The following is a 26,026-nucleotide window of genomic DNA, read 5'->3' as shown; positions in this document are numbered from 1 at the left end:
TTTTTGCTGCTGTAAATCCTAATATTTACTACGACTTCAAAATTGTCCCGTAGTAAAAAGTCCCTTTTGTTACGGCTTTTTACCATGACAAAAAATTTCGTAGTAGAAAGCAAATTTTCTACTAGTGAGTCCTATTCAATCGGATCAAGTTGGTGCTTAATGACCTGATTTCCCCTACTCCGTCTGCATTTGTTCCTAAACGTCTTATCTCAGATAATGTTCTTGTAGCTTTTGAGATTGACCATTTCATTAAAATGAACACTAGAAGCCAAACTAACTACATGGCTATTAAACTAGATATTAGCAAGGGCTACGATCGGATTAAATGGCTATTTTTGAAAAAGATTCTTTGTCGTTTTGGTTTTTCCCCTGATTTTATTGATCTTATAATGTCGTGCATTTCCACTGTCTCCTTCTCTTTCTTATTCAATGATATGTAGTTTCGCCAGATTTCACCTTCGCGGGGGTTGCGCAAGGGGATCCGCTATCTCCGTATTTGTTCATATGTTGTGCGGAGGCCCTCATAGCCATGGTCGCTAGAGCATCCGATAGTGGTGAATTTCTTGGAGTTCGGGTGGCCCAAATAGCTCCGATAGTTTCGTGCCTATGTTTTGCAGATGACGCTTTGGTGTTTGGGAGAGCTATAGAGGAGTACACGGGTGTGTTAAATAATATTCTGGGGAAATAAGCCCGTGCATCTGGACAGGAGATCAACCAAGAAAAATCGACGGTGTTTTTTATCCCAAATACTATCCGGGAGAGAAGAGTTGCAATACATCAAATCCTGAAATTTCGAGTGGTGGAAAACCAGGAAAAATATTTAGGATTGCCGGCAACTATTGGAAGGACGAAGAAGGAAACTTTTGCATATCTCTGAGATAGGTTATAGTCCAAAATTAAAGGGTGGGGCGAGAAACAATTATCGCAAGCAGGAAAGGAAGTCATGATCAAAGCGGTTCTCCAAGCAATCCCATCGTATGTGATGGGATTTTTTCTAATTCCATAAGGTATTATAAACGATGTGGAGGCTGCCATCAAACGGTATTGGTGGGGTTATTGGGAAATAGAGGTCTAGCGTGGGTAGCATGAAGCTATATGTGTAAATCGAAGGGTAAAGGTGGAATTGGCTGTCGGGATCTCAAATCCTTTCATTTGGCTATGATTACTAAGGAGGCTTGGAGGATCTTTACTAATCCAAATATGCTACTGTCTCGGGTTATCTCTGCCAAATATTACCCTCAAGGGAGCTTATTTAATCCAAAGCTTGGGTATCATCCGTCCTCGACTTGGCGCAGCATATGGTAAACCATCTCATATCTTTGGCGGGGTCTCGGACAGCGAATTGCCAATGGCCGAGATACATCATTCTAGCCCCCCCACCCAATACTCCCTGGGTCCGCCCCTGGCTCTCCCCACCATGCATGCAGATTCGACGTCACCATGGCGATGGCTTTGTGACTTACATCGGGTTTTGGGTGAGGATAATTTTCTCACAGCAATGGTCATGGCATGGAAAACATGGGAAAGGCGGAACCCGGGTGTGAATGGGGAACCGGTCTTGAGTGCTAGAGATGTGATGCGTTGGTGTTGTAACAATAGAGCAAACTTCCAAGCAGCCCACCCTCTCACAGGTCTAAGTCCAAACCCGCGTCACTTTAGCGTTTGGACCCTACTGCCCCGTGGGACCCTCAAACTCAACTTCGATGCGGCGCTACCTAAGGGAGGAAGAGAGGTTTCATTTGCAGCTGTGGCGAGAGACCATGGGGGTATGTGTGTTGGTTGGAGAGTAGCGTGTGTTAGGGCTGGTCTTCTAGCGGTTGAAGGGGAGGCGTTGGCGGCGCTTCGAGCACTTGCTTTTGCAAAAGAAAAGGGCTGGCATGACATTGTGCTGGAAGGGGGTTGTCTCCAAGTCATAACGGCTCTTCGCGAGGGTAACTGTGAATCGACAACTTTTGGTGGCATCATTGAGGAATGTCGAAAGCTTGCTTTATTTTTTCACTCGATTTCCTTTAATTATATAAACGCTCAGGCAATAGGTTGGCTGGCTCTATCACTCATGAGTTAGCGAATGTCTCTTTTTTAGCTTGTAATAATCCGATTGAAGGTGTTCACCTCCCCTCGAACTTCGCTGACTTTGCCTAATGATATTTCTTTTTCCATAAAAAAAAATAAACATTGTCTTTATATTTACTCGTTTCACTCTCAGCAAAAAAACATTAAATTTCTTTTTATTCCAAAAAAGAAAATATATTATTTTTTTCAATTATATTTTACTTTAACTTATTTTTTCAATTATTGTGTTTGGCTAAGCTTATTTTAAACAGCTGATAAACTCTTACGTCTGATAAGATGTTTTTAGAGCTGATTAGTTGTTACATCTTATTTTTAGGATTAATTTTTAGAGTGTTTGGATAATGAACTTATTTCCTAATTTTACTCATTATAAAATCTTAAATAAATGAGGTTATTTGCCAAAAACCCCTTATACAATTTATTCATAGGGATATGACCAATTTTAAACCACCAATTAGTGAGAACCCCCTACACTTATATACTTCCAGAAATACCCCTAAATTAATTCATCCGAAAATAGGAAGAAAAAAATCATATCTTCCCCAAAAAATAACTCCCCTAAATATCCGCCCCTCTCTAAAATCTCTCAAAAATCTCACACCATTTCAATTTTAATTTTTTTTAATACTTTTTTCTTCATAATATTTTTTTTAATTTCGATTAAAAAAATGGTTTTTATTTTATCTTTGATTTTTTTTATAAGATAATTTTGATTTTCTTTTTAAAAATGATGTTTTTTTTTATTTCTGTTTTTTTAAATTTATTTTTTTTATCAAAAAATAGTTTTTAACAAATTGAAATACACTATAAACCTATCAAAAACTACTATAGGATTAATGTATTCCGTTACGAAATTCACTATAAACTTATCGAAAACCACTATTTAATTGACAAAAAACACTATATAATTAACGAAAACAGCTATGTCATTACGAAAATCCACTATAATCTTATCGAAAATCACTATGTAATTAACAAAAACCACTATATAATTAACGAAAACCACTATATAATTAACGAAAACCATTACGAAAAATCCACTATAAAATTATCGGAAACCACTATATAATTAAAGTACTACATTGCCAAAATCCATCACAAATGTATCAAAATCCACTATGTAAATAACGTAACCCACTAAGAAAATCTACTACAAACTATCAAACTATAAATTCTAACAAGCCGACTATGAAACAACCATCTTCTCTCCCATGAACGAGCATACTCTATGTAATCTTCTTCTTCTTATTGTTATTTGTTACATTTCTCAAGCATCATCCACATAGTCATCTCCTCCATGTTCACTCCACCTGCTCAAGAAACAAAAAATACTATTCAATGTGCAGAGAGATGAAAATCAAAATTTATCAAAATAATATTTAAGAATTTCACTCTAAATAAACCACTTTTACTTATAAAATTAATAAGTTTGGGGTCGGGATTACCATCACTTCAAATATAGACGAAGAAAGAGTTCCTACAAAATTTTACAATTATAATTACTTTTATATACTTCATATAGGTGACTAATTCTATTGACCACCACTTTATTTTTCCTTTTTAATAAAAATCCAAAAATAAAAGAACAAATATTACATAAAAATTTCCCACCCGAGGAAAATGCAACAAAACTTTGTGGGGTTTTAATAGAATTCAGAATCAATTTTTTATTTTATAACTACACACCAATTGATATTACCTCAGATGAAGGTATTCGTTGGCTTCAGATCTGAAAAAAACATATCTGGCGGGGCAATAAACACAAGATGGTGATGCGGTGGTGGTGGATTAAACAAAATGTTGAGGAAAAGTTTGTACGTGGCGGCGGTTCGTTGCTGAATAATTCCTCAGATCTCGCGTACTTCTTTGCTGCTAGCGGCGGAGGCAACAAAGGCGGTGGTGGAGACAGTAACACTTCGCGGTGGCGTTGAAGATTTTTTTATTGGAGGCAGAGATGAATAACTAGGGTTTTGAGAGATATGACAGAGAATAAAATGGTTGGTGTTGTGAGAGGTGAAGTTAAAAGAAATATGAAAGAAGAAAAAAATATGGATAGGGGTAAAATAGGTGGTTCAAATGGAATGGGGCTATTACTAAAAGGAATTTTTTTTTTGGATTTATCCAAAGACAACTTGCAAATGAGGGGGGTTTCCCTAATAATCCCTAAATAAAAAGGTGGGGTAGCTGTACTTATTTCAAAAGATCTTGTTTACCCTCCAATAGCTTTTTTTTATAAAAAAAAAGATCATTTTTTTAAAAATTTACCAAACACTTTGGAAGAGCTTATAAGCTCTAAAACATCTTATAAGCTCATTTTAACATCTTATAAGCTTAACCAAACACCCTCTTAGTCGACTACATACTCAAATTGTTTAGTAGCATATCCGCTAAAATTATGATATTCTATTACCGTATATATTATACGTATATATTATTATTATTATTATTATTATTATTTATTATACTTACATTGTGTAATAGGTTACCTGGTGTAATAGGTTATGGTTTCCTACATGTAACTATATATGTGACTAATATACGTGAGAGACAAAATTCTCTCTTTCTCCAACTCTATTTTTCCTATATGGTATCAGACACTAGGTTAACCTAGCCGTCACCACCACCCTTCCCTTCTCAGCTATCGCCCACCTCCTTCTCCATAGTCGGCGACGCTCCTTCTCCCTCCACCGCCCCTCTCAATCCTTTCCACCTTGCTCACGCCATCTCCAATATCAAATCTCTTATCCCCGTAACTCTAGATCTGAAAATCCCAACTATCAAAAGTGGAACCACTTTTTTCACAATTACCGTCGGTCGTTTCTGCCTCTCCGATCTTCTCCACGGAAAACCCCGACCGGATTCAATTTCCGCCGATGAATGGCAACGCGCCGACTATCTCCTCCAATCTTGGATCTACGGCACCATCTCCGATAATTTCTCCAGCATGGTTCTCTCAAAAACCTCCACCGCCAGTGATCTATGGACCGCCATCTCTTCTCTCTTCACCGATAATAAAGATTATCGGGCAATTTAACTTGAAGAAAAATTCAAGTCCCTCAAGAAAGGCACTCTCTTCATTCACGATTATTGTCAAATAATCAAAACCACGGCGGACAGCTTGGCCGATGTCGGAAATCCAATCTCCAACAAACAACTCATCCTACAAACCCTACACAGTCTTCCGAAAAATTACGGGACCGTCGCCAATCTCATCTCCTTTCAGAATCCACTTCCCACTTTTCTACAGACTCGATCGCTTCTTGAGATGGAAGAAACAAGACTTGCTGAACCGGAGCAGACCGCTGCTGTTTACTAGGCCTCCAACGCGAACTGTCCATCCAACAGTTGCAACGGTTCCTGCAACAGTTCCCGCGGAGGTGGTTCTTCGCGCTATCAGCGCGGGGGTGGCCGATCCAACCGTCGCGGAGGTCGCAGCACTAACTGTCACCCCATGCAGCACTACGGCTACCATAGTGCTCATGGCGCATCTCAACTCTGGCGCGCACCTTACCGACAACCGTCAATTCTGGGATCCGCTCCAAATACATCGGGCCATCCATCCACTCCAGCGGCTCAAGCCTACTTTACTGGACCACCTGAACCCTACACCGGCCACTCGGCCCCTACTCAGGTTCATCCGCACCAGCAGCCATGCCACAGCTCTAACAGTTCCATCAACATGTGCAACAGTTCATGCAACAGTGCCAACGTGGTGGATCTAGCAAACCGTTTGAATACGGTGACACTTCAGCAGCCTACCGAGTCACAGTGGTTCATGGACAGCGGGGCGATCTCTCATATGGCACCACACTCAGGTAATTTCAATTTTGTTTTTAATCCTAGCAGTAATTTCCCCAAACATGTCGTCTTCGGTAATGGTTCCACCCTCCCCATCACCCACATAGCCTAGGTTTGTGGATGTCCGCTTTACTGCGAGTTACCATAGGGTGAGCATGGGGAGGTGGGGGAGATGTGGGAGTAGGAGAAGGAGATGTGGGAGTATGAGAAGGGGTTGTGAGCTGGTCGTGGTCGAGAGGTGGTGCTGCAGGTGGAACAGGTGTTGGCTGTGTTATAGGACTGTTGGACGAACTGCTGGAACATGGTGGTTCACTGTTCGAACAGTTCTCAGTATTGCTCTCTAACGATCATGGCCAATCCACCAGCTTGATGTGAACTATGCACATGGCAATCTCTCTGAAACTGTCTACTGCGAGCAACCTCCCGGATTCGTCGATCCATCTCGCTCCACTCACGTATGTCGTCTCAACAAAGCACTCTACGGTCTCAAGCAGGCACCACGTGCTTTGTATAAGTGTTTTGCCTCTTGCATTACTATCATGGGGTTTAGAGAATGCAAGTCCGACACTTCACTCTTTGTGTACTGTCGCAACAGTTCACGCGACTGTCGCAACAGTTCATGCGCATATCTTCTACTGTATGTCGATGATATTGTACTTACGGCATCCACACCCGAATTGCTTCGCTCTATCATCGATGCCCTTAATAAAGAGTTCGCAATGAAGGATCTTGGCGATCTTCACTACTTTCTCGGCATCTCAGTTACTCGCTCGTCGAATGGGCTATTTCTCTCTCAACACAAGTACGCCGACGAGATACTAGAGCGTGCACACATGGCTTCCTGCAACTCTTGTCTTACGCCGGCTGACACAAAGAGCAAGTTTTCTTCGACCACTGGACCCCCCATTGCTGACCCTACCACATTAAAAGTAAAAATAATTTGTTATGTCGGTTGCGAAAAATGAATAAAAAATGAATATGTTATGACACTTGACATGAATAAAATGACATATATAAAGGGCATCACATTAAATTTATTATTTTGTAATTACGAAAAACAAAAAAAAATATTGTAACATTTATACATTTACTTTTTCAGTCTCCATTAATTTCCCTAAGAAATGACAGTCAAAGCAGAAATCATGGAAAATCATTAACTATAATACTGATTCAAGAAATAAGATAATTAAATAAATGTGCTCTCAATTATCTCTTTTTACTTATAAATTAAATCATCCCCACCTCAAAAATTACAGAGAAAAGCTTCGAAATCATGAAAACCTCACTTCGCCTCGTCGTTCTTCTATTTCTTGTTGTACTTTGTAGAGGTGAATTTTTTTTATATCAATTTTCTTTTGGTTAAATATTTAATCACATACATTTATCGAACAACGACAATTTTGATATTTTCTCAAAATTAATTAAGTGTTTGTATTTCATTTGTAACAAACGCATTAATGCCATGTATGTATGTATATTTACATTTTTCTCTTTTGGCAGGTGAGAATGAAAATAAGGCGAAAAATTGTTCGCAACAAATTTTTCTAGGAAATCCTGGAGTTGTGTGTAGTGCGAACTTGTGCCCTCCATTATGCCAAAAGGCGCTGCAGGGAAAAGTTGTTGTTCGAGCCGATTGTACCGCGAGTGATATAATCACTTGTAATTGTATTTATCGTTGCTAAAATCGTAAACTAATTCGTGTAATAAATTAAAGTAATTGGACCAAGACTTTTTGGTTTTGTATTGCCATCAAGTTCGAACAAGTTAGAGACTTTATTTTAAAATCATAATGGAATTTTTGAATTCTGTCGATTCTGATTAAAATATATTCGGATTTGCAACTGTATTTTTCATTCCGATTTTTGAAGTTCCGATATCCGATTCTTCTGAATTTATTTAGAATGGAATTGAAATAGTATATAAAATTATCGGAAATTCCGATTTCCGATCCGATTTTAGTTATGTATATTTCTATGTATTTTCGAAATATATAATGTAATTTTATTATTTATTTTGTAATTCCATAAGATAACTTATGTTATATTTTATATGAAAAATATAAATACCGAAGGGTCAAGACCTAAGAAGGATTAATTGGTATCATAAATTTTATGTTGCATTTTTCTTATAAGAAAATCAACATTTCAATTTGTTGTTCCTACATGTGTTTTTATTTATTGCGTTTTGTCAAACACTCTTTTTGATTTTCTCGCATTTTCCTACAAAATTTCAAAAAAAGATAAAAATATATTGTGAAAATTACCAACATATCCGAATTCGGGACAAGAGATTATTATAAGCTAATGTAATTTCCGAAATTTTTGAAATTCCGCCGGTTTCGAGGTATTCAGAAATCGGAATGGATTTTTGCATTCCGATTTTTTTAGAACGGAAATTGGAACCCACTTTTTACTTTCGGAAAAGCATTTCCAATCCATTCCGTTCGATTTCCGCCACCAGTTGTTGCACTGCAGTGAAACGGTTGATGTTTTTTTTCTTTGAAAAACAAATTTCATAAAATATTATTTGAAATGATTATATGAAAACTCTAGGTATTGTGTTTTTTTAATAACAAAAAATATTGGTTCATGTTTGGTGCAGACTGAAAAAAAAAAAAAAATCTAATTGAATTCCCGAAATGAATTCTGAACCGAACCGATAGAATTTTGATGTTTTTATGTCACCTTACGCTACAACAATACATCTACTTGAACCACAAAACATGCCATTTATACCCATCAGATAAAATTGTAACACTCATACTATCACTATTCGAGCCAAAAATTCTATTTACAAACCTGCCCAAAAACTTAACCTAACAACCTAACTTTTTAAGATTGGTGAGTTGGAACCTTCAACAGCGGCCCAAGGCCTAAAAGATCCCAAATGACGTCAAGCCATGTCTGAAGAATATAATGCTCTTGTTTGAAATAGAACATGGGAGTTAGTGCCATCTATCTCCTCCCAAAATGTTGTCGGATGCAAATGGGTTTTCCAGACAAAACGTAACTTTGATGGTTGAATGGACAGGTTTAAGGACCGGTTGGGGCGATAATTTAACGAACAACCTGGTGTTGACTATAATAATACATTCAATCCTATTACGGGAAATAAAATATGTTAATGATAGTAGTATATATGCCTTTGATATATAATTGATTTTAATTTATTCATTAGTCAGTAGTTTCCTAGAATAATGATAGCCGATGTACTATATAGATATGTATTCTCATTTGTACGAAATCACAAGTTGAATACACATGATTTCCACATCTCTCAATATTCTTTCATGGTACCAGATCACCGAACCTGGTAAACCTAATCCCCTATAAACACTTCCGCAACCTATCCTCCATTCACAAAACCATGGGAGACAAAACAAATGACGTGGTGGGAACAGCACCGACTAAGGTGATTACCGAAGCCACTGATCCATATTCTCTACACCATTCAGATCATACAGGGATAATACTCGTGTCCAGAGTACTCGAAGAAGACAACTATGGCACATGGAGTCGGGCCATGAGAATCAGTTTAAGTGCCAAAAACAAGATTGGATTCATCACAGGTTCAATCAAACCCCCTTCTCCTACAGATGACGATTTCCCGTCTTGGCAGCGATGTAATGACATGGTAATCTCTTGGTTATTGAATTCTATTCATCCAAGCATAGCGAGCAGTGTGATTTATGCCGAAACGGCTGCCGAAATTTGGGCAGATCTACAAGAACGTTTCTCACAGGGAAACTATTCAAGGATCTTTCAGATCCGACAGGAAAATATACAACATAGACAAGGCCAACAATCCATCTCTATCTACTACACAAAACTTAAAGCTCTTTGGGATGAACTTTCGTCTTATCATAAGCCAGTGTACTGCACATGTGGTGGAATGGAAAAGCTCAAGCAAAGAGAAGAAAAAGAAAAAGTCATGCAATTTCTCATGGGATTGAACGACAATTATGCTGTTGTTCGAGGGCAGATCTTATTGATGCAACCCTTACCTGATACACGGAGGGTTTATTCTCTTGTTCTTCAGCAAGAAAAGCAAGCCGAAGTTTCTCTTAATCGCGGGAATCTGAACCACCATGCAATGCTTACAAATCGAGATAATACGGTGACTCAAAGGCAAAGGACGCCCCTGCATTGCTCTTACTGTGATCGAGATAATCATAGCATAGAGAAGTGTTTTTACCTACATGGTTTTCCAGTGGGCCACAAATTGCATGGAAAGAACATAAAGCTTCCCAATCAGCGGCGCCCAAACGCAAATAATGTGAACGTAGAGACAGATAAAATTTTCGAAACGAGTGGAAAGTCTCTCACGGGGGATGACGTGCCAAAATTTACTTCGGATGAATACAACCAATTGATGGCGATACTACGAAAATCCATTACTGATGGTAACCCACAACACTTCATCAATGCCGCAGGTAACATCATGCATTCATCTGGAACTTTTGCAGGTATAACACAATCACATTTGTGTTGGATCATTGATAGCGGGGCTACAGATCATGTAACTCCTTGCGAGTTACTTGATTCAAAGGTTTTGCCCACAACAACCACCATTGGACTTCCAAATGGTGGCCAGACACGTGTTGAGTCGATTGGATCTTTGCAAATTACACGCAACATTAAACTTGATGAAGTCCTTAAAGTCCCTCAATTTAGAGTTAATTTACTATCAGTTAGTAAGTTAACAAAAGGACTGAATTGTACATTAACATTCTCTTCCGAATTTTGTGCTGTGCAGGACGCTGCTACGAAGAGGATGATTGGCATGGGCAAGCAACATGATGGTCTCTACTACTTGACACAAACCCAAAACCCAGCCCTCGTTTTCACTATCCGCAAACAGTCAAATCTTTGGCACCAACGTCTTGGGCACCCTTCTTCACGCCCGCTTCAAGTCCTTAATAAAAGTAATCCTGCTATTTATTTTGATTCGAGTCATGTTTGTGAAATTTGTCCTCTAGCTAAACAAACTCGATTACCTTTTCTATCTAGTTCTATTTCTTCCTAGGCACCTTTTGAAATAATACATTGTGACATTTGGGGACCAAATCGTTTAAAATCCACTTCTGGAGCCTGTTATTTTTTTACAATTGTTGATGATTTTACTCGATATACTTGGATACACCTCATGAACTTTAAATCCGAAACACAAGGGATATTAAAATCATTTATTTCTTGGGTGGAAACGCAATTCGATGGTCGAATTAAGACTATTCAAACAGATAATGGTACTGAAATACTTTCCATGAAAGATTATTTTGACGCGAAAGGGATCAATTATCATTGTTCATGCACTTCAACGCCTCAACAAAATGGGGTAGTTGAAAGAAAGCATCGACATCTTTTAAATGTAGGAAGGGCTCTTCGTTTTCAAGAAAACTTACCATTAAAATTTTGGGGGGAAAGCGTTCAAACAGCATGTTACCTAATCAATCGTTTACCAACGCCTCTTCTTTTTAATAAATCTCCATATCAAGTTCTCTATAAAAAAAGTTACCTATATACAACCATTTTCTTATTTTTGGATGCCTTTGTTATGCGACTAATCTCCTACCTTCACATAAATTTGATCAAAGAGCTCGTCAATGCGTATTTATCGGTTATCCTCTAGGTCACAAAGGTTATCGGGTTTATGATCTTGCAACTAATAAATTCTTTATATCCCGAGATGTGGTGTTTCACGAACACATTTTTCCATTTCATAATAGTCCACAAGAAGTACAAGAAGATGAGGTTGTACTTCCTTTACCACACACTTCTGATGACTTGATAACCACAGACACACCAAATCAAAACTTTGAAACTAACCCTTCATCTCCACCACTTGTGCCCACCATTAACCATGATGCTGATGCACCAAACCCAAATCCCATTGCCCGTCGTTCTGATCGAATCAAACAACCAAGTGTCAAACTCCGAGATTTCCATCTTTACCACATGACCAAGGTTGCTCCCGGTCAATCTTCTTCCTCGGTTGGCACGCGTCATCCTTTACATCGGTACATTTCTTACACAAAACTTTTTCCTAAATATCGAAATTTTATTTGTGCTGTCACTACTTTGGTGGAACCTATGACTTGTGAACAAGCAGCGTTGGATCCAAAATGGCAAGAAGCCATGGCTGTAGAACTGCAAGCACTTGAACATAATCAGACTTGGACAATTACAACTCTCCCACTTGGACATCGCCCAATCGGATGCAAATGGGTATACAAGATTAAATATAACTCTGATGGCACAGTTGAAAGATATAAAGCTCGGTTGGTCGCCAAAGGCTTCACTCAACGAGAAGGAATAGATTATAAAGAAACGTTTGCTCATGTGGCCAAGTTAACTACAGTACGTTGTATACTTGCAGTTGCAGCTATCCGAAATTGGTCACTCCACCAAATGGACGTTCAAAATGCTTTTCTCCATAGGGATTTGCTTGAAGAGGTATATATGCAAATTCCACCGGGTCTCCGTCGACAGGCGGAGGATTCTCTTGTGTGTCGACTCAATAAGTCTTTATACGGACTTAAACAAGCCTCTCGCAGTTGGTTTCAAAAATTCTCTAGCGCTATTCAACAAGATGGTTTTCATCAATCAAAGGCAGATTATTCTCTTTTCACCAAGACCTCTGGGAATTCTTTCACAGCAGTGCTCATCTACGTAGATGACATGATCATAACCGGCAATGATGATAGTGCAATTATCGCTCTTAAGAAATCTCTTCACACCAAATTCCGTATTAAGGACCTTGGTACACTTCGATATTTTCTTCGCATTGAAGTTGCTCGTTCTACTAGTGGCATTTCAATATCACAACGAAAATACACACTTGATATTTTGGATGAAGCAGGATTGCTTGGGGCGAAACCATTGTCGGCACCTATGGAAGAAAATCTTAAGCTTTTACCAACAATGGGTGAACCATTGAAAAATGCATCCCTCTACAGGAGGTTGGTCGGTCGACTTATCTACCTCACTATTACGAGGCCAGAAATAACTTATTCGGTTCACATTCTAAGTCAATTCATGCAAGAGCCAAGAAAACCACATTTGGATGCTGTTCGTCACCTTTTGAGATATCTTAAAGGTGCACCTGGTCAGGGATTGTACTTCCCCGCAAAAGGGAATTTGCTACTTAAAGGATTTTGCGACGCTGATTGGGCTCGATGTTCAATCACAAGACGATCTGTTACTGGTTATTGCATCTTTCTCGGAGGAGCAATTATTTCGTGGAAAACTAAGAAACAATCGACTGTGTCAAGATCCTCAGCTGAGTCAAAATATCGAGCTATGGCATCGATCACGTGTGAAATAAGATGGTTGAAATACTTGTTAAATGACTTGCAGGTGAAGCATCCACAACCAGTCAAGTTATTTTGTGATAACAAAGCAGCACTCCATATCGCTGCAAATCCCGTTTATCATGAACGTACGAAGCATATAGAGATTGATTGTCATGTCGTTTGTGAACAAATTCAGTCAGGTGCTTTAGTAACTGCTCATGTCCCATTAATTTGTCAACTTGCCGATTTGTTCACCAAGCCGCTCAATCCATCAGCCTTTCATTCTCTCCTCAGCAAGTTTGGCGTACTCGACATACACGCTCCAACTTGAGGGGGAGTATTACGGGAAATAAAATATGTTAATGATAGTAGTATATATGCCTTTGATATTTAATTGATTTTAATTGATTCATTAGTCAGTAGTTTCCTAGAATAATGATAGCCGATGTACTATATAGATATGTATTCTCATTTGTACGAAATCACAAGTTGAATACACATGATTTCCACATCTCTCAATATTCTTTCAAATCCAGTCATTAAGCCCACCACATTTCGTCTTGTCCTTAGCATTGCAGAAGTCTTGGTTGGTCTCTTCGGCAACTTGATGTCAATAATGTATTTTTATAAGGTTGTCTTGTAGAAGATGTTTATATGTCCCAACCACAAAGATTTGTTGATCCTGATTATCTCACTCATGTGTGTAAATATCATAAAGCTATATATGGTCTTAAACAAGCTCCAGGTTCTTGGTACAATGAGCTTCCTCAGTTTCTTATTGCTTTTGGATTTTGCAATTCACATGCAGACACATCTCTCTTTGTTCTCATCAATGGAAGTCATTGTGTATATCATCTTGTGTTTGTTGACGATATTATTATTCCAGGTAACAATAATGAAATGAACAACCGAGTTGTTACCTTTCTTGTTCAACGTTTCTCCATTAAGGAACTTAAGTCTCTTACCTATTTTCTTGGTGTGGAAGTAATTTCGCATGCACACTGAATCATTTTTTTCCCAATGCCCATATTTTCTTGATCTTCTTGCTCGTACCAACATGATGGAGTGTAAATCGCCCATATTCCAACTAGTCCAATAACAACCCTTACAGATTTACAAATCCGACTTAATATAGAGCCATTGTGGGTAGTTTACAGTACTTATATCTTACTCGACCAGAAACTGCTTTTGCAGTAAATAAATTACCTTAATTTATGCATTGTCCAACCACCGATCATTGGACGACAATGAAATGTCTCTTGCATTATCTTTGTGGCACCTCTGATTATGGCAGTTTCTTCATCGTGACTCACCACTATCAATTCATGCCTTATCTAATGTTGATTGGGCATGAAATACAGAGGATCCTTCTTCTAATAGTACTAGTTGGAACTGTTCATATGGGACGATCTTTTGGTTTTCGGTCAGGTTTTTGTTTCCAATTTTATTTGCTCACCCAATGGTGTTGTAACCGAGTTTTAGAGATTTATATGAACTTTCAAGAAACCTCTATATTGTACTTACATTCTATAAGATACCTAAAACGTTTGCATAGTGCTCTACATAGTCACTCTCAGGCATATGATTGAATCAAATCGCAGGAAGGTAGAGAAGTATAAATATGAGTAGGATTTCAGTTGTAAATTAACCAAACAAAACTTGTAAACACTGAGAGTAGGGGTAGAAATCGAACGGACTGGATCAAAAATAGCCTCTTCAGAAAATTTTCGATTTTTTTCGGAAGTGTAAAACCCATTCCGATTTCGATTCCGATTTTTTCGGAAATTTTAGAAATTCAAAATTTTTCGGAATTGTTTGAAATTTTATTTTGTTTTTTTGAAATTTTCAAACGTACCAATAAAAAACACACAGAGACGCTCGAAGATGCGTATTAGAAAGATGGATAAAGACAAGATTCCATGAGTTTAAGAAAACAAAATATTACCTCAACATTTAAGATTAAATATTTAATGAAATTAAAAATTTCGTACAGCCCGTGAAACGTGGCCCACTTCAACTCTTTCCCCCGCCCGTTGAAATTTCGTACGGCCCGTGAAACGTGGCCCACTTCAACTCTTTCCCCCGCCCGCCGAAAACCTGCCTGAACAGTAAAACGAATACCCATGATTCGATCCCGTGTTCCCTCTTCTTCAAGAAATCGATCAGCCGACGCTTGAGGAAGGATACAGATTCGGGGTTTTGGAGATCTCAATGATTGTAATGATTTTAAGATTATCTATTTAATGAATTTAATTAAAAATAAATGTAAAATGTATGACACATATAGTATATAGTAAATATTAATAATATTTGGAATCATTTGGAAATTTCAGAACTATTATCCGATCGGAATTTGGAAATTCGGAAATTTTCATATTGATTTTCGATTATGATTCAATTTTTTCCGGAAAATTCCAAAATTGGAATTTCGGAAGTTGGAATTGAAAACATGTTTCAAAATCGGAATTTATCCGATCGGAATGGACGAAAATAAAAAATCCCGTTCCAATATCCACCGCTAATTAAAAAAATACAAACAACTACTTCTTAGTTTTTCCTTTGCGATGTGTTATAATATAAGCCCAGTTTTTCCTTTCCGATGTGTTATCATATTAGCCCGTAAGATGACTGCCAGTAACCCCATTTCCCAAACACAAATACTTGAAATGTCTCAGTCAGATTTATACATGCATCATCCCTTCCATGAAAGTATCAAAAACTGCTAGATTATCTTCACTATCAGAACATCTAAAATGAGTCTTCATTAGGGGGGAAAATAAACATCTCAAGAGAGATAGTCAAAGTTACACACCTAGTAACCAAAATCAAATTACACCATACCTAATAAAAAATCTTAATAAAAATATGAGCCGAAAAATATTATAAAAAATCTTTTGCTCGGGGGGTTTGTACAATACAAGCTCAAATTTCAGACAATAACAAATGCGCCTTAAGAGGAGGGGGAGCAATTTTCGAGCTTGGGAAGAAGGCTTCGCCATGCATCGGCAATGCCGTTTGCCAGTTGTGCCTGACCTTTCACAAACTCGTGAAAAGCTAGACCCATATCGAGGGTTCTCTACCATGCCGGAGTTGAAGATTGCTTCAGAACATTTTGAAAATATTTTTTGCAAAATTGTGAACTCATATTTTCCAAATAGAAAATATACAACATTAAGGAACAAACTAGCATATAAGGAAGAAATTATGTCAACAGCTTTTTACCATATCAGTACCGATGCTAGCTGTGTTTGTTAAAACGAATTTAAGAAGTCATTAAACAGTTAAAAGGTTCAATACGCCTTCCGTTCCATGCATTTAATTTTGGGTTAGATAAAGTTTGCACCCTTATACTATCCTTACTGTGGCATATACCCTTTTTACTATGAAATTTGACAAAACAATCTCTGCCGTCCATCTATGTTACAAAAGTTATTCCTTTCAATAGCTGTTGGAAAATTTCTGACCAAAATACCCCTTTGACTGTGTATAAAAAGTATGCATCATTCTTAATTCATTTGTACTCAATTTGTTCCCAATTTCTTCCTAATTTTCGTTCCCGGCCATTTCTTTTAACCAAAAGTTCTGAACAAATTTTATATTCTAGAAATTATTTTAATTTCTTTTTAAATTTATAAATAAATTACTCGGTTTAAAAATGTCTTCCGGTAGTTCAGATTCTCAAAATTCATATTTTAGGTCCAAATACTACGTGTTATATTTTTCTGGAACTACTTTTGTTTTTATGTACGTGTTCGAATTTTTTTTTTGCCCAAGTTACATTGAATTTCTATCTAACAAGAGTAAGGGTAAAAATGTAACTACACTGCAAAAACTATCACCATTAGAGTTGACTGGAAAGGTGAGGGGGTGTTTTGTCGCATTTCATAGTACATGGAGGTATATGAGATAGTGACAATATTACAGAAGTGCAAACTGTATTTTAACCCTTTAATTTTTACATTAGACAGGATTAATTTTTCAGTCCTTTAACATGTTTATTGTTACCGAGTTTATCTTAAAATCTTCTAATTAAAAAAATATTCTCCTTAAATTTGCAAATGATTTTGTTAATTTTGAAAACTTTGCATAGTTTGAATTATTTTGTGTATAGTATTTATTCTAAATTTAGACCTAGCTCTTCCTTAATTCTAAATTAGCAATTCACCCCGGGGATTGCAAAAAGGAAGAAAATTCAAATATATGTTAATTAAATTGTATTAAATAAATTAACATAGGTGTGTAGAGAGAGAGAGAGAGAGAGAGAGAGAGAGAGAGAGAGAGAGAGAGAGAGAGAGAGAGAGAGAGAGAGAGAGAGAGAGAGAGAGAGAGAGAGAGAGAGAGAGAGAGAGAGAGAGAGAGAGAGAGAGGGTAAAAAAAATACTATCCAAACGGATTAGAATGTTGCTAGCGGATTTACAAATATGATTTGCTATGAAGGTCATTCGAGGAAAAAAAAAAACTGGAAAAGAGGAGACGAAAAAAGACTAATAATTAATAGGGTAAATTCCACTTTGGTTCGGTATCACTTTACCCCTTCTCTATCGACTACATCGATTTGCCCCTCCGCACTTGAAAAATTGTCTCAATGTGGCCCTCGCTGTTATTTGTCAGACAGTTGACCTTAACACCGTTTGATCTAAGCTCTGAAATAACAAAAACGCCACATCTCCCAGTTTAAATAATTATTATAAAAACAAAAAATAAATAAATAAATAAAACAAAAAAAAATAATTAAAAATTCAAGACAATGAGAAAACATAGCCCACGATGTCAGCCACGATTTATTTTTTAATATTTTTAATAATTATTTAAACTGAGAGGTGTGGCTTTTTTGTAATTTTCAGACTTAGATCAAACGGTGTAAGGTCAAAGGTCTGAAACTAACTCTTACTTTTATATATAAGATTTACCCTCCCAATTATTTACTACACATTATCCACTACTTTGATTTTTTATTTTATTATACTTAATTTATTTTTTGTATTTTTATTAATTTATTTAAAATAATAATAAGACTAACTTAAAAATATATATTTTTTTTTAAATTATTCCTTTTTCCAAACAAATCATAATAAACTTCAAAAATTACGAAATCAACTATAATTTTGTTTATTTGTATCATTTTTCTTATAGTTTTTATTTATTTATTTTAATTTTGAGCTTTTTTGGTTTTCTTTTCTATAATCAACTACAAAATTACTCAAAACAACTAATTTTATTTTTGTTCTCATAATCAACTATGAGAAGACTGTAGAACAACAATAAAAAATAAAGGTTTACAATCAGGGGTGTAAATGAGTTGAGCCGGCTCATGAAGTTGGTGAGTCGGAGCAACAAAAGCTCGAACTTGCGAGCTCGATCTTACTGACGAGTCCATCCCGAGCTCGACGTCACAAGCTCAGGCTCAGGCTCGAGAGCTCGAGGTCGCCAAGCTCTGCTCGCTTGACCTCGAGCTCGAGCCCAAAATAAAAAAATACTCGAAGAGCTCGAACTCGCCAAAACAACCAAGCTCGGCTTGTTTACACCCCTAACTTACAATAGTAGGTTTACACGAAAATAAAACAACAATAAATTAATGAAATCAACTTTAAAAAAAAAATTGAAATCAACCATAAAATTATCGAAATCAACTACAAATATAGAAAACAACTAAAACATCTAGGCATCGTTTGGTTTGGGTGATGGGATTACATGGATTGATAATTAATCCAACGATTGTACTGTTCAAAATATCTCCTAACCAACTAATTTGATATGGGTGATTGATGGTCCAATTAAAAAAAAATACCATTTTATAATTCTTCTCGATGAAATTTAAATCAATAATACGAAAACGCCCCTAACTTAAAAATAAAAAAATATTTAACATTTAATAAAATCAACTCAAACATTTCGAAATTGACTCTCTTTCTTCCATTATGCTATAGGGTTTTCCGTCTCCTGAACTTATTACAACAGATGCAGCAGGATTTTGAAGTTCTGAACGTAAAGTAAATTTATTTTACAATCACCCATTCAATTATAATTTTGATTCATATACTTCGCACAATGCTCATGAATTGCTTTTAATTATTTTCTCAGTATGACTTCGAATTCAAACTATGTGCGAAATAGGGCAAACTGCCGTTCTGAAGTGTCTAATCCATATTGTTGTGGGTTAAATCTCCATTGCCATGGCGGTTTCGAAACGACAATTAAAACCTCGAGAAAGGAAAAAAAATCCAAAAAAAACGATTTTATTTTTGTTCATTGAAAGAGGCAAGTAATTTATAATTTAAATTAATTTAATTCTATCGGATACATTTTTACTGATTTTTTTAGCTGGAAAAATATTTGTAAGAACATCGTTGTAATTTCTTTAGATGGTGTGACGAGTACACTCGCAAACTGTCTGTTGAGGTTATATCTGGGTTATTGACAAAGTTTAATCGTTACGAACATGAGAATTCTAACATGCAAGCCCATGTACTATTGTATAAACGTTAAGTCTAAACGATGAAGGTACTTGGTTGGACTGCTATAATTGTTATGTTATTCTTAATGTTAGTTGTTTATTATGTGTTAGGTGTTGGTATGTCCAAATTAGAAGACTCTTGTTCAAATGTTGTTGTGTACCCTTTAACTATTTAATTCACCCTCTGGAATTAATTGCATGATATTTGATTTTCAGTAGTATTTTTTATCGCAAGAACTCCATATTGCATTGTGCTTATAAATTTACTCTGTCATGTCAAAGTGCATTTTTTTTTATTCACTCATAGGTTATTAATATGTTTTATTGATACATTGATAGGTTATTAATATAATGTAGTTGGCAAGTAGCAGTCTTTCAAATGTTATGCGTATGAGCTTTTGGTGTGTATTAAATTTCTTGCTTTCCCAAGAAGAATACTAATCATTTCACCTATGCAAGCATTAAGTGAAAGATAACCTACCAACCCTCCAACTTGTGCTATAAATTGACCCCCATTTCTTCTTCAAAGGACACGAGTTGCATTTTAATTACTTCAATTGAAATACAAACCTCAAAAAATGGCCCCGGTCCCAAAAATAAAACAAGATGCCTTCTTCTACGATGGAGAATGGACTTGGCGTGTTGATCGGCGTTTCATTGAAGTTGTGGTGAAAGATGCAAAGAAAGGAAACTTTTGGTGTGGTTCAAACAACAACATACGATTCTTTGCGGACTTGGAACCATCAACAAAGAGTTTGGAACTTCATTTGAGCAGTGTGAAAATAAGCTGAAGTTAATGGAAATGAGGTACCACACGTTTAAAGTCATTATTTTGTGTTCGGGTGTTGAGTATGATGAAGAAACTAATTTCATACATGCAAATGAGTCCACATGGGAGGCATCTTCTATGTAAGTCCACTGTTAATTTCTTTATGATTTTTATAACTTGCTTTTAATTGTTAAACTTTTAATTAAAAAAGAAAGATTTACCTCACCGATCATGCGTATTAGTTAGTAAGAGCACCGACGGCGAGAACACCTTTGTGTTTTCGATTCTAAAATGAATTCAAAAAAGGGCAGATGGTGGAAACGAAGATGTAAATAGTCCACCCACAAAAAGGTATACGCTTTACCTCAGCGCTTTTTGAAGAAGTCGATTGTTCTTCTCTATTCAAGAACACCCGTGATGCAAAAATAAATATGGGGTTATATGAGATAACCCCTCATAGAATTTTCTTAAAGACAAAAATCTACTTTTTTATCCACTATTCGTGATAATCTCCTCACATAGCATAATACCCCGTTTACCCCTATTATATTCATAAAACATATTAAAGATTAATCATCAATTGGATTAATATGGAAAATCAATTAAAAGAATCTGTAAATATGCTCCTCTGATTTGCCAAAAAATATTTTTTTCGTTCTTAATTTTTATTTATTGAACTTTTTAATTTTTTTTAATTTCTTAATTTATTTTTTTGTTTTAAATAGTTTTTTAAATATAATTTTTGTTTCGGCAGATTTAGCAAATCGAAATCTACTACATACTTAATTAACAAAATCCACTATTTAATAAACATAATTCATTATGTATTTTTTTTATATAATTTCTTGTTTTTTTTCCACCGGGTTTACCAAAAATTGAAATCGACTACACACTCGTCAAAATTTATCGACATTCACTAAACGTAATCCACTATTCACTAAAAATGCACTATTAGCGCTATCACCGACCCACCATTCTAACATAATCCGCTATACATTGCTCATGAGAATTCGAAATCCACTATTCACTGAATTCGAAATCCACTACTCACTGCAAACGTCGTTGTTCTCCACTCCTCTATTACCTGGGCCTGCATCAAGTATATTTGTCGCCTTGTCGGCAAGAACAGCGATATTAACGTAATCCACTAAATTAATGTAACTTGGCTACAAACTTTAGTAGTGGTAAGTGTTCATTTTGCATGATTTTCACTTATCAATTCTTCGAGTTTTGGTCTTCGTTCGTCCGAGTTTTCGGCTTTATTTGTATATATTATGTTGTTTTTTTTTATTTATATTTTAGGTAAAGAGAAGCTATTTTTTCCGATTCGAAACGATTTTGGAAGCGAAGCCGAAAATCAAACCAAACACGTGCAAAAGTGCATTCTCGCGGATTGTGGCACTGTTTCGTATTTCCAGCATAACTCTTTCATACGAACTCCGATTAAGCTGATTCAAGTGGCCTTAGAAAGCTAACTTCAATATCTACAACTTTTGTGAAATGTAAAATTGTCAAATTCGGGCTACAAAAGGGTCAAAACAGTGTTTGAAGATGGCGCAGAAATCTAGATCGCGATCTAGCATTCCGGATCGCGATCTGGGGGGTCCGACAGAGCTGAAATGATTGAAGATCCAGATCGCGATCCAGGAAGTCGGATCACGATCTGGGGGGTCCGACAGAGCTGAAATGGGTCAAGATCCAGATCGCGATCCACATTCATGGATCGCGATCTGGCATGGCGGTGCACAATTTTCGAGGCAAGATATTTGTGTTTTTGCAAGCCCCCTATAAATAGAACAAGCTTCCTCTCCATTTAGACGCCTAACACTTCCGGCTTCAACTTTTGCTTCGGTTTTCTCTTCGGTTTTCACCAGTTCTTCGAGGGAAGCTTCGACGAGGGTTTCGACGAGGGTTTTTCATAAGCTTTTCTTTACGTTTAGTTTATAATTTCTCGTGTTCTTCATTTTGATGCTATGTTTGTAATGAACTAAGCATTTTCTTCTAGGGAAATGAAACTTTGTATATATTGATTTTGATTTCCAGATCTGTGATCTATTTGTCGTTCTTTGATTATGTTTATGTTTTCCTGTATTAAATGTTTTCGATTGTTTGGCCAACAGTTGAATTGATTCTAAATGGGAATGAACTCGAGAGAGGATTTCTCGTTTGATTTTAGGAAAACATAGCTCGGGTTGTGGAAACGGAGACGTGATGCACCTCGGGTAGCCCTTAAGGACTTGACCTAAATGCTCTCTTAATATCAGGTCCTGAACGGAGACGTCGGACCTGTGGGTAGACTCTAACTACACTAGAGACGGGGGTTAGGGTATTTTAGTGTCTGGGTTAGCGAATATAGAATTGACATTAGATTCGGATTTGTAGATCTTTATCGATAGTACATTGGTGGATTTTACCCTAGAAGCCATCACACGTCGGAATTCCTCGCTTTTACTGGCGGACCGTTGCTTTTATTATTGTTTCTTTCTTTTTAGCTTCATCCCCCTCCCTTTCGATCGTCTAGATAAAGTTTAGGATAGTATAATTACGGTACTTGGTAAATTTAGGAACTTAATTCCCTGTGGATCGATATCCGGAATTCACTATTCTGCAAAACGCGATACTGTACACTTGCGGTTATTTATACGTAGGTTTTACGCGTATCAAGTAGCCAACTTCAACAAATATAGATATACAAACAAATCATCGGTACTAAAAAAAAATACAATTTTCTTTGCAAGGAGAAATAAAGAACGACTTTAACAATTCTAATAAAACTACTACTATCTCTTTGTTTATTTACAAATAATGACAAGAAACTGCACACCAAAACAACACTGTTGTCGCCAACGAAGTAGCAGAGTTACCCAAGCATCACCCAACTTAGTCACCCCCTCCGCCTGCTAAGGATATGAACCGAAGATAAATAAGGCAACAAAATATAAGTTCAATTCATTCATAAATTTTTTTTTCCAAAAACAAGAATTTAAAAACCATTCATTCATAAATTTTTTTTTCCAAAAGCAAGAATTTAAAAACCTACTATAATCTAGTCGAAATCAACTACAAAATTATAGAAATAAAGAAGTCCGGGAAGTTAACGTCATTCACTACGAAATCATCCTAATCCACTACAAAACCAATTACAAAAATAACGAAAAAAACTACGAAATCAACAAACATAACTAAAATAAACACTAAATTTCATTTATCAGGAAGAAATCGCTTGAAAAAAGAGATAACAATTGCAATCTAAGATTTTGTCGAAAGTAGCCTCAAGAAAAGTTAGTTACCATGAGTTGCGTTAAAAGTAAGCCTTCTTGAAGAGATGGTGCCATATTATCTATAAATCTATAGATCATAGAATATTGAAAAATATTAGAAAAATGAAGACGAATTACAACAATTTTATAAGAAGACCAAATGTGCGGCATACAATAGAAATATTGAAACTCATCATTAATTAATTACAACAATTTTAATTGAAGACTGACTAGATATAATTTTGTAGCATTTGAATTAACTTCAACCCCCAATTTCCAATTCCAAAAAATAAAAAGACATCATTTTAAAAAATGAAGAAATAAAATGATGACCTTTACCACTAATGGCGACGGCATGTCATTATTATGGAGTCGAAATCTCCATATCCAAATTGCAAAAAAACCTAATTACCGCATGATTTGAAGCATTGTCTGCAAGAAGAAGATCTCATCTGCCGCTTGATTTTTTTACCACCGCATAAAGATCGCGCAGTGAGCGGGGGAGGCAGATGAAAGGGCGCGGCGGCGATGGAGATGGAAGAGAAGGGGCGCCGACGGTAGATAGAGAAGAAAAAAAACGAGAGAGACGGCTATGACGAGAGTTTGGCTAGGTTAAAAGAAATTGAGAACTGGTAAAATAGGTTATTAATAATATAATTTGACGAATAAAATACAATTGGATTCATCTCAAAAAGGGGGAATAAAATAAGATTTAGTCTAATAAGACAATGCATATGAGGGGGTTTTCTCAAATAATCCCAATAAATAAACGAAAATGGGTTCGAATTGGGGATCTGCTATTTTTGACAAAATTGTGTTCGTAGTTGGTGGAAAAAGACAGATATTTTGATGAATTCAATTTATTGATGAGGATTTTTGTGTTCACTAGACTATGGCAGCTGTTTTCATTGGTTTGGGATTGGGTAATCCACCCAATATTGGGTGGACAAGTTATCACTCAAATAAAGGATTCAAAATTGCCATAAATCATGGGCTTTAATCACTCCAAACCAAACGTCTCATTGAGTTGGATGTATTAGTCAAGCACCCAATTATTGATTACACAATCCAAACGAGGCCCTAGTTGATCAGTGAAATCACCTACAACAATGACGAAAACGAATATGTTTCTGTAAATAGCACCAACACAATTTCAACAAACAAACATGCAATCTACTGTTGATTAAACACAAATAAGCTTCCAAAACAATACAAACCTGCCCCAAAGTAAGAAAATTAAGTACTGTGAATGGGGTTCCAAACATAATTTTCAATGAAAAAAGAAAAACAATGAGAACGATGTTTGTGGTGACCTCTATTAAAATCTCGGACGCAATACTAACCCTAGTGTTGTGGCTAGTCGCTCTTTTTAGGGAAAACCTAGCGCCGCCCTTGACGAGAGGATTCCATGACGCTAATACCCCCTTACTTCCACTGCGGTGGAGGGAGAGACGTGAGTGATTAAGCGGTTGTTCGGGAGGTGGCGGTAGTACTGGCCGGGGCACAGAAAAAAAGAGTGACGTGTTAGGGTTTTTGGGTGATGTGAGCAAATAATATGTTATTTGATAGAGGTGTGTTAATTGTATATTTATACACTTAATTCTATCTTTTAATTGGAGCTTTTGATGTGTTTTTACGATAATTGGTGCTTAATTTGGTTATTATTTGTATTTTAGGTGCAAATTGAAGAATTGGCAACTTTTGGGGTGAAAACTGCAATTTTGGAGAAAAAGCGGGCCAAAAGTGAAAAAAGCAGAATTCTGGAGAATTAAAAGACCGCACGGCCGTGCGGATTTTAGTTAAAAATCTCACACGGCCGTCCGGGTGGACGTGATGGCGCAGTGAAGGAAACTCAATTACACAAGGAAACCCGCCTTATTATAGTTTTGCACCCTATTTAAAGGCCACAAGCACACAATTAGATGCATCTTTTATCTTTTATCTTTTTCTTTAGTTTTTATTTTTCATCTTTTCTACACGCAATCAAGGAGCAAGAGAACAAAGACGAAGACTTGACGACTCTTCATCCTAGTTTTCCTTTTTCCTTTTCTTTTCTGATTTTTATAAATTTTCGTATTTTTATTATGCTTTTCGTAACGAACATGAGTAGCTAAGTTTTTATTCTAGGATTTTATTGGAACCCTATGTGGTAACTCAAACCTATTTTTCTACTTTTATGCAAGTTTAATTCTTCGATTATTTCTTCTATCTTGATCTTATTTAGTGCATGAACGTAGCTAGTTTATGTTGCTATTGGTTATTGTTAGAATTGATTGACAGATCGTTTTAATAATTAGAACATGGATAGAAGAGCCTTCGAGTAGTTTTTCACCAAATGCGTGTGTTGATTGCATGTATTATCGTAGACATACAGATAATAC

The 26,026-nt window shown here is 36.5% G+C and overlaps 1 protein-coding gene and 2 long non-coding RNA genes across 4 annotated transcripts; 2 read left to right on the top strand and 1 right to left on the bottom strand.

Moving 5' to 3' along the window:
* Positions 1-2,924: 2,924 nt before the first annotated feature.
* Positions 2,925-4,162, bottom strand: LOC105958282 (uncharacterized). Of its 2 annotated transcripts, XR_016030473.1 has the most exons (3): positions 3,773-4,162; positions 3,136-3,383; positions 2,925-2,952 (listed from the first exon to the last, which is right to left on the bottom strand). It is a non-coding gene; the product is annotated as an uncharacterized LOC105958282 (long non-coding RNA). The 2 variants fall into 2 exon arrangements; XR_001172827.2 differs by lacking the exon at positions 2,925-2,952 and having other exon boundaries at positions 3,100-3,383.
* A 2,910-nt stretch (positions 4,163-7,072) lies between these two features.
* Positions 7,073-7,695, top strand: LOC148771522 (uncharacterized). The gene is made up of 2 exons (XR_016030472.1): positions 7,073-7,199; positions 7,372-7,695. It is a non-coding gene; the product is annotated as an uncharacterized LOC148771522 (long non-coding RNA).
* Positions 7,696-9,237: 1,542 nt separating this feature from the next.
* Positions 9,238-13,493, top strand: LOC105953527 (uncharacterized). Its single transcript, XM_088815097.1, has 3 exons — positions 9,238-10,530; positions 10,627-10,730; positions 11,597-13,493. The coding sequence occupies exons 1-3, from the start codon at positions 9,238-9,240 to the stop codon at positions 13,491-13,493; spliced, it is 3,294 nt and encodes a 1,097-aa protein (XP_088671223.1).
* Positions 13,494-26,026: the final 12,533 nt, after the last annotated feature.

The sequence above is a fragment of the Erythranthe guttata genome, chromosome 3, assembly GCF_056151865.1.
Source record: "Erythranthe guttata isolate IM_541 chromosome 3, IM_541, whole genome shotgun sequence".
In the NCBI taxonomy this organism is placed as follows: Eukaryota; Viridiplantae; Streptophyta; class Magnoliopsida; order Lamiales; family Phrymaceae; genus Erythranthe; species Erythranthe guttata.
The sequence above is the reverse complement of the archived record's forward strand: the minus strand, read 5'-3'. Positions and strand labels throughout refer to the sequence as shown.

Coding starts and splice junctions, on each gene's coding strand:
- LOC105953527 (XM_088815097.1), top strand. CDS start 9,238: ATGGGAGACAAAACAAATGACGTGGTGGGAACAGCACCGACTAAGGTG. Junction 10,531..10,626: donor AACTTGATGAAGTCCTTAAA/GTCCCTCAATTT, acceptor TGTGCTGTGCAG/GACGCTGCTACGAAGAGGAT. Junction 10,731..11,596: donor GTTTTCACTATCCGCAAACA/GTCAAATCTTTG, acceptor ATTTCATAATAG/TCCACAAGAAGTACAAGAAG.